The sequence below is a fragment of the Silurus aristotelis genome (genome assembly GCF_946808225.1).
Source record: "Silurus aristotelis genome assembly, chromosome: 2".
NCBI classification, from domain to species: domain Eukaryota; kingdom Metazoa; phylum Chordata; class Actinopteri; order Siluriformes; family Siluridae; genus Silurus; species Silurus aristotelis.
This window is the reverse complement of record NC_139575.1, coordinates 498,650-508,283: the sequence shown is the minus strand read 5'-3', so window position 1 is coordinate 508,283 and position 9,634 is coordinate 498,650. Positions and strand designations below refer to the sequence as shown.

General features: G+C 43.9%; 1 protein-coding gene across 3 annotated transcripts in view; it reads left to right on the top strand.

The window, feature by feature from the left end:
• The window catches only part of itpr1a (inositol 1,4,5-trisphosphate receptor, type 1a), a 100,956-nt gene that overhangs the window by 22,575 nt on the left and 68,747 nt on the right, over positions 1-9,634 (top strand). For all 3 annotated transcript variants that reach the window (XM_083562368.1, XM_083562367.1, XM_083562366.1), the window contains exons 24-33: positions 1,084-1,254; positions 2,202-2,279; positions 2,413-2,550; positions 2,692-2,817; positions 6,389-6,589; positions 7,307-7,422; positions 7,621-7,756; positions 7,922-8,047; positions 8,123-8,251; positions 8,443-8,563. In XM_083562368.1, the coding sequence (XP_083418494.1) occupies positions 1,084-1,254; positions 2,202-2,279; positions 2,413-2,550; positions 2,692-2,817; positions 6,389-6,589; positions 7,307-7,422; positions 7,621-7,756; positions 7,922-8,047; positions 8,123-8,251; positions 8,443-8,563 (1,342 nt within the window). The remainder of the gene's footprint in view (positions 1-1,083; positions 1,255-2,201; positions 2,280-2,412; positions 2,551-2,691; positions 2,818-6,388; positions 6,590-7,306; positions 7,423-7,620; positions 7,757-7,921; positions 8,048-8,122; positions 8,252-8,442; positions 8,564-9,634) is intronic.

The window sequence follows — 9,634 nt, the reverse complement described above, 5'->3', positions numbered from 1 at the left end:
GCAGAGGCTGTAATAAGATCAGTAACATCCTGAAACTGAGTTACAGTACAGTGATCAGGGTCATACAGAGGTTTTCCAGACCTCTCAAGGGTCCATCAAATACATCGATTCCTCGTGCTGTGCATCAGGTGCAGAAGCATGAGTGCTGCAGCATTGCTTTAGATGCTGCGGAAGGTTCACTCGTCAGTGCGTACACCATACGCCACACACTGCAACAAGTTGGTTTGCAGGCCTTCGTCCCAGAAGGAGCCTCTTCTGAAGCTGCTGTGGTGACACCTGGTGAGGAGAAGCAAGAAAACTGTGTCTTGCCTACAGTCAAGCATGGTGGTGGCAGGATCATGGTCTGGGGCTGCATGAGTGCTGCTGGTACTGAGGAGCTGCGGTTCACTGAGGGAAACATGGATTCCAACATGTACTGTGAGATTCTGAAGCAGTTTTCCAACATAATAACGACCCCAAACACACCACCAAGATGACCACTGCCTTGCTGAAGGTGATGGAGTGGCCAAGTATGTCTCCAGACCTGAATCCTATTGAGTACCTGTGGGGATCCTCAAGCAGAAGTTGGAGAAGCACCATGTGTGTGTAATCTCCAGCAGCTCTGGTGAATTCCACACTCAGGAGGATTAAAGCAGTGCTGGATAATGATGGTGCTCACACACAATATTCACACTAAACACAGTTTTAACATGTTCACTGAGGGTGGACTCACTTTAGTCTCCAGTGATTTACACAATAATGTCTGTGTGTTATTTTTAGAGGACAGTAAAACTGTACTGCTACACAAACTACACATTCACTACTCTACATATCTCCAGCTTTCAGTTCTACAGTTCTGTCCCTTGAGAAGATCCTACAATGGCTGCTGAAATGTGAGGGGTGTATTTACTTTTGTGAGATACTGCACAGATACACCACACATACACCACTCCTACTTTTACACACACACACACACACACACACACACACACTTTATGTATGTCTCAGTAAACTATGTTGTAATTTGACTTTAACTCTGTGTGTGTGTGTGTGTGTGTGTGTGTCTGTGTGTGTGTGTGTGTGTGTGTGTGTGTGTGTGTGTAGGTGCAACTCTTGGTCACCAGTCAGGATGTGGAGAACTATAAGCAGATAAAAGCTGATTTGGACCAGCTGAGGTCCATCGTGGAGAAGTCAGAGCTGTGGGTATATAAGAGACAGGGCTCAGACTCAGGACTGCACACAGGAGAGGTCATCGCCACGGAAACACACCACAAGGTCGACACGTGATTTACTTACAGCGGGTTTACACTCTCAAGTATTTTCAAATGTTCATTCAGAGATTCTTCAGTATCAGTGGATTTGATGATCAGCTGCAGTTTGATTTCATTACCTGTTTATATTACATTCTGCTCTAGATTGTGTTTGAGTTCATCTTTAAACACTGTGATTGGATTCAAATCACACACACACACACACACACACACACACACACACACACACACACACACACACACAGCAGGATACCATATTTTCAGTGTACTTCATATTTTATGAGGAAGCTTTATTTATTTTTTTGTTCTCATGTGAAGCTGGTCCACGCCTGACTGATGGAGCGTAAAAATCAGCTTCCTGTTGTTGCAGGAAGTGGTGAGGAAAAAGTCAGCACAGAGAAACTTTTTGCAAATTTGACATCAGATTTACTATCACTCTGTTATCATGTAGTTGAGTTATAATGGTGTTGTGTCCCGGGGTTGGGGAAACCCCTCATGTATATGACTGACGTGACACATTGTGTAATATATGTGAGAGGGGCGTGGAAACCCAGGCTGTACCATTGGCTGGACAGACTCTTCTACCTGTCCATCACAGGCCTGGGGCAGATAGGTCTGTGATCTGGTGTATGAGGAACAGGGCAGAGAGCAGTGTGTCTCAGAAACATGGAAGTGATAGACTTTGCTTAGCTTTAACCTACAGCCCTCCAACAAACACCCACCCAATCCACAACCCTCTCAACAACCCCCTAAAAACTAACCCCAATCAACAACCCCCAACAATGAACCCTCTGACCCCAACAAACCACCTCACCATACCACAACCTCTCAGCACACAACCTTCTAAAAACAACCCAATAATTCACAACCTACAATCTCTAAACCCAAACCCCCTCAATTCTTAAAAATATAAATAAATCTGGATGAACTATTTATTTTTGTGTGAAACAGAGTGACTCGGGTTCTGATGGATTACACAAACCCAAAGCGGAGAGCACCAGCAGCTCCAACTACCGACTCGTCAAGGAGGTCAGAGTGCATTTCTTTATTGTTTATTGTTTGTCCTGGATCTGTTTTACTTTATTTATGTGTGTGTGTGTGTGTGTGTGTGTGTGTGTGTGTGTGTGTGTGTGTGTGTGTGTGTGTGTGTGTGTAAGAGCAGATCCTCCTGAGACTCAGTAAGCTGTGTGTGATGGAGTGTCTGTCTGGCAGAAAAAACAAGAAGCAGCAGCAACGTCTCCTTAGGAACATGGGAGCTCACTCAGTGGTCCTTGAACTTCTACAGATCCCTTATGAAAAGGTGTGTGTGTGTGTTTTGAAAGGTTTGGTCATTTATTCTTTATGTTGTGTTCTCTGGATTTATTCCCTCTTTGTGTGTGTGTGTGTGTGTGTGTGTGTGTGTGTGTGTGTGTGTGTGTGTGTGTGTGTGTGTGTGTGTTAGGGTGAGGATGTGTGGATGCAGGAGATCATGACCCTCGCTCATCAGTTCCTCCAGAATTTTTGTGCAGGAAACCAGCAGAACCAGGCTTTACTGCACAAACACATTAACCTGTTCCTCAACCCTGGAGTAAGACCCAGATCTCTTCAGCGTAAAGCAAAAACACTAACAATTAGCCCTGCTGTCCCAATACTTTTGTAGGAGATTCTCTCTCTGTCTCTCTCCCGTACAGCAGTATCACCCATGTACACACACACACACACACACACACACACACACACACACACACACACACACACACTCAGCAGCATCCTTCCAGGAACACCTGTACACTTACACGTTCATCTGATCAACCAATCACGTGTCAGCAGCACTGTGTATAAATCCTACAGATACTGGAGCTTCAGTTAATTTTCACATCAAACATCAGAATGAAAAGAAAATCTGATCTCTTTGTTACTGTTACAATGACGGGGTTGTTGGTCCCAGGTGTGCTGGTTGGTACCACATGTGCTGATCTGATGGAAACATCTCTAAAGTGAAATGATGCCTCTTGTTGATGAGAGAGAGCTCAGATAAAAGCCAGACATGTGCATAAAACTCATATAAACAGACTTTATAGTCGTGATCAGCAGAAGAGCATCTAAACTGCACTGCAACAGGAACCTGAAGCAGCAGTGCTCACGGGTCCGTCTGATCCTTAAAGAGCTGAAGATGGTTCTGATGTGAACAATAACTAAAGCTCTTGATCTGGAACTGTGCGATTTGTTACACTGACCTGCTGTCACATGATTTCATGTGTCTGATATATACAGTGAGGAAAATAAGTATTTGAACACGCTGCTATTTTGCAAGTTCTCCCACTTAGAAATCATGGAGGGTCTGAAATTGTCATCGTAGGTGCATGTCCACTGTGAGAGACATAATCTAAAAAAAAATATCCAGAAATCACAATGTATTTAATTCAATTCAATTCATTTTTATTTGTATAGCGCTTTTAACAATGAACATTGTCTCAGAGCAGCTTTACACAGATAATGTGGTGATTAAAAATGAATATGTTCTTTATGAGTAAGTTTGTCCCTGATGAGCAAGCCGGTGGCGACTGGCGACTGTGGCAAGGAAAAACTCCCCGAGATGGCATAAGGAAGAAACCTTGAGAGGAACCAGACTCAAGAGGGAACCTCATCCTCATCTGGGTTACACCGAATGTCCATTTGTGGCGGGTATACAATGTTGCGGGGTGCAGTGATGATGATCAGAAGCAAACTGTAGTCCTGTGTCAGTGTAGCAGACCACCGACACCAACTACAGTCCAATCCATCCTCAAAGCACCCGTTCTACTCCGGAATTACATGGAACCACCCAAGGTGTTGATGAGAGACCGTCCCAAGCTGCACAGAAGTGTGAAGAGAGAGAGAGAGAGAGAAGAGGGTGACGGGAAGAGAAGGATATGGATTATTAAGTGTACCTATTTGTGTATGTAAGTTAATGTCACTGTGCAGTTTGGACTCCGGCAATATATGATTTTCTATTTATTTGTATGATACAGCTGCAAATAAGTATTTGAACACCTGTCTATCAGCTAGAATTCTGACCCTCAAAGACCTGTTAGTCTGCCTTTAAAATGTCCACCTCCACTACATTTATTATTCTAAATTAGATGCAGCTGTTTGAGGTCGTTAGCTGCATAAAGACACCTGTCCACCCCATACAATCAGTAAGAATCCAACTACTAACATGGCCAAGACCAAAGAGCTGTCCAAAGACACTAGAGACAAAATTGTACACCTCCACAAGGCTGGAAAGGGCTACGGGGAAATTGCCAAGCAGCTTGGTGAAAAAAGGTCCACTGTTGGAGCAATCATTAGAAAATGGAAGAAGCTAAACATGACTGTCAATCTCCCTCGGACTGGGGCTCCACACTAAGACAGGGGGGGCCAACCAGTCAGAGACCGAGAGCCACATTTCTTTACTGTGTTACCGCAAAGAGCCACATCATACACATGGGCACACATGAACATCACCCACCCCTTCCTCTCACACACACATGCGCGCGCACGCACCCACACACACACACACACACACCTCTGCTCAGCCAGATTTATTGTAAATGTCACACACCAACATAATGACAGAAATTGACTCCTACAGTTTTAAGACCACAGGACAGTCATTTTCAACAATGAACATTGTGTGCACTGTCTCACACACACACACTCTTAGTTTAATCAAGTCCACATACAAAAATATAATAATTTACAATAGCATTGTTCTTTTACTGTGCATGTTACTTAGTGGGACTTTTGGCATCCTTGCCTTGAACAATCCCCTTCAAATCTGCCTCGTATTCCGTTGTTGCCACTCGAAGCAATTCTTTCACATGGGTGTCAGATCGATGCTTTGATTTCACGTGTTTCAGGGTAGAAAACAGGCTTTGTTTGTGGGGGTTTTTTAATGTGTGTGTTCACTTCGCTTGAGTTCAATACGGTATTTTCATCTAATGTGCATGTGCGTGTGAGATAAATATACCGCAAAGTTTCCCAGTAGGAGCAAGATCATCTAAATCTTAAAAATACCGTATTGAACTCAAGCGAAGTGAACACACACATTAAAAAAACACAAACACAAACTTCGATATGAACGTAAGAGCCGCATGAAACCAGGCAAAGAGCCGCATGCATCTCGCGAGCCGCGGGTTGGCCACTCCTGACCTAAGACGTCATAGTTTGAAATCATGCATGGCACGGAAGGTTCCCCTGCTTAAACCAGCACATGTCCAGGCACGTCTTAAGTTTGCCAGTGACCATTTGGATGATCCAGAGGAGTCATGGGAGAAAGTCATGTGGTCAGATGAGACCAAAATAGAACTTTTGGGTCATAATTCCAATAAACGTGTTTGGAGGAAGAAGAATGATGAGTACCATTCCAAGAACACCATCCCTACTGTGAAGCATGGGGGTGGTAGCATCATGCTTTGGGGGTGTTTTTCTGCACATGGGACAGGGCGACTGCACTGTATTAAGGAAAGGATGACCGGGGCCATGTATTGCGAGATTTTGGGGAACAACCTCCTTCCCTCAGTTAGAGCATTGAAGATGGGTCGAGGCTGGGTCTTCCAACATGACAATGACCCGAAGCACACAGCCAGGATAACCAAGGAGTGGCTCTGTAAGAAGCATATCAAGGTTCTGGCGTGGCCTAGCCAGTCTCCAGACCTAAACCCAATAGAGAATCTTTGGCGGGAGCTCAAACTCCGTGTTTCTCAGCGACAGGCTAGAAACCTGACTGATCTAGAGAAGATCTGTGTGGAGGAGTGGGCCAAAATCCCCCCTGCAGTGTGTCCTGTCCTACAGGAAACGTTTGACCTCTGTAATTGCAAACAAAGGCTCCTGTACCAAATATTAACATTGACTTTCTCAGGTGTTCAAATACTTATTTGCAGCTGCATCATACAAATAAATAGTTTAAAAAATCATACATTGTGATTTCTGGATTTTTTTTTTTAGATTATGTCTCTCACAGTGGACATGCACCTACGATGACAATTTCAGACCCTCCATGATTTCTAAGTGGGAAAACTTGCAAAATAGCAGCGTGTTCAAATACTTATTTTCCTCACTGTATATATATATATATATATGTGTGTGTGTGTGTGTGTGTGTGTGTGTGTGTGTGTGTGTGTGTGTGTGTGTGTTAGATTCTAGAGGCTGTGACCATGCAACACATCTTCATGAATAACTTCCAGCTGTGCAGTGAGATTAATGAACGTGTTGTTCAGCACTTTGTTCACTGCATCGAGACTCACGGCCGCAGCGTGCACTACCTCAAATTCCTGCAGACCATCGTCAAAGCCGAGAACAAGTTCATCAAGAAGTGTCAGGACATCGTCATGGCTGAGGTCACCGTCCGTGTGTGTGCGTGTGTGTGTGTGTGTGTGTGTGTGTGTGTGTGCAAATTCTTGTGTGGTTTAAAAAGGTGAGATATAGGGTATAAATCTATAGATATAAATCTCACACTTCCTGGTTTTAATTGAAGGAACACCTTTACAAATTAAAGTGCAATATAAAAAAACACAACAGTCCGTCACGTGAGTCTAGTGTGTGTTATGCACAGTAAAGAACCCTGTTATGTCATGTATAATGGTGAGAAAAGTCACATGTGCAGATTCAGACAGCAAGCGCACATCTCTTTTCGGCTGAGTCGGCATTACTGGCATCTGTCATCTTCCTTTCTTGTGAGTTTAGTGATTCTTTTCCCCCTTTGCGTTTTTATTCATTTCTTTTTTTACTTAGTAACAGATATGATTTTAAATGTAATTAAGTACAAAACTTCAAACAAAACAATATTAAGTAAAAGTGAAATTACAGATTTTACAAACTACTAAAAAGTGGAAGCACACGAAAAACTACTCAATTACAGTGACAGTAAATCGAATTGTTGACTTTCCACCTGTGTGAAAACATTTGACTGCTTTTTTTGCTGAAAGGAAACAAAAACACTGTGAAGGGTGATGATGTAGAGTTACACACATTCCTAATACAAACAATACTGCACTGTTCTGTCATAACTGTGTGTGTGTGTGTGTGTGTGTGTGTGTGTGTGTGTGTGTGTATAGCTGGTAACTGCAGGTGAGGATGTCCTGGTGTTCTATAACGATCGTGCATCATTCCAGACATTAGTGCAGATGATGCGTCTCGAGAGGGAACGTCTAGATGAGAACAGCGCTCTCAGGTGTGTGTGTGTGTGTGTGTGTGTGTGTGTGTGTGTGTGTGTGTGTGTGTGTGTGCGTGCGCGCACGAGGAGGCCATATTCTTTATTCTTTAGTTATTTATGTTCTACTCTTCGGTAAGAGCTTAAATCTACATTGTGTATGTATTTGTGTGTGTGTGTGTGTGTGTGTGTGTGTGTGTGTGTGTGTGTGTGTAACAGGTATCATATCCACCTGGTGGAGCTTTTGGCTGTGTGTACCGAAGGTAAAAACGTCTACACAGAGATAAAATGTAATTCTCTTCTCCCACTGGATGACATTGTGCGTGTTGTCACACATGAGGACTGCATTCCTGAGGTGTGTGTGTGTGTGTGTGTGTGTGTGTGTGTGTGTGTAGGTGTAAAAATAAATTAATAAATATGTGTGTGTGTGTGTGTGTGTGTGTGTGTGTGTGTAGGTGTAAAAATAAATTAATAAATGTGTGTGTGTGTGTGTGTGTGTGTGTGTGTGTGTTTCTCTCAGGTGAAGATGGCGTACGTGAACTTCCTGAATCACTGCTACGTGGACACGGAGGTGGAGATGAAGGAGATCTACACCAGTAATCACATGTGGAAGCTGTTTGATGACTTTCTGGTGGACATCTGCAGAGTAAGAGCTCAGACCCTGCAGATGATTATTATCATTGTTTCTCCGCTCTAAATGACCTCTGTTTTCCCTGGGCAGGTGTGTAACAACACGAGCGAGCGTAAACATGCAGACATGGTCCTGGAGCGCTATGTGACAGAGACCATCATGAGCATCGTCACCACCTTCTTCAGCTCTCCGTTCTCCGACCAGAGCACCAGCCTCCAGGTGATGTACACCAACACCAGGGGATAGGGGGGTTGTGGGTGAGAGGGGTGAGAGAGGGGTGGAGGGGAGGTGGTGGGTCGTTTACAGGGTAAGTGTGTAAATTCTATCCTCTCACACCTCTCTTGTCTATGTGTGTGTGTGTGTGTGTGTGTGTGTGTGTGTGTGTGTGTGTGTGTGTGTGTTTACCTCAGACTCGGCAGCCGGTGTTTGTGCAGCTGCTGCAGGGGGTGTTCCGGGTGTATCACTGTACCTGGCTGGTGCCGGGTCAGAAAGGCAGTGTGGAGGCCTGTATAAAGGTTCTGAGTGACGTGGGTAAGATCTGCTTAAGGAACACAAATCCTGCTTCTTATCTCAGGCATGAAGATCAAATCTGAGAATTTCTTCTGTTTATCTCTGTGATTCGAGTCACGTTTAGTTTCCAGATAAGTTCATTTATAATCACACATTTCCAATTAGGATGAATACATTATCTATCATTTGCACAGTTTCCAGATGTGTAGTCTGATCACACAGCTGTTTGAGTTACTGACTCAGGAAGACACCTAAACACTGAAAACACAGAACACTGAGAACACAGAACACTGAGAGAACTCAAAGCACAGAACACAGAGAACAGAGAACTCTGAGAACACTAAGAGTACTAAACATTGACATCTCAGAACACTAAAAGCACAGAACACTGAGAACACAGAACACTGAGAGCACAGAACACTGAGAGCACAGAACACTAAAAGCACAGAATACTGAGAGCACAGAACACTGAGAGCACAGAACACTGAGAGCACAGAACACTAAAAGCACAGAATACTGAGAGCACAGAACACTGAGAGCACAGAACACTAAAAGCACAGAACACTAAAAGCACAGAACACTGAGAGCACAGAACACTGAGAGCACAGAACACTGAGAGCACAGAACACTGAGAGCACAGAACACTAAAAGCACAGAACACTGAGAGCACAGAACACGAAAAGCACAGAACACTGAGAGCACAGAACACTAAAAGCACAGAACACTAAAAGCACAGAACACTAAAAGCACAGAACACTGAGAGCACAGAACACTAAAAGCACAGAACACTGAGAGCACAGAACACTGAGAGCACAGAACACTGAGAGCACAGAACACTAAGAGCACAGAACACTGAGAGCACAGAACACTGAGAGCACAGAACACTAAGAGCACAGAACACTAAAAGCACAGAACACTAAGAGCACAGAACACTAAAAGCACAGAACACTAAGAGCACAGAACACTGAGAGCACAGAACACTAAAAGCACAGAACACTAAGAGCACAGAACACTGAGAGCACAGAACACTGAGAGCACAGAACACTGAGAGCACAGAACACTAAGAGCACAGAACACTAAAAGCACAGAACA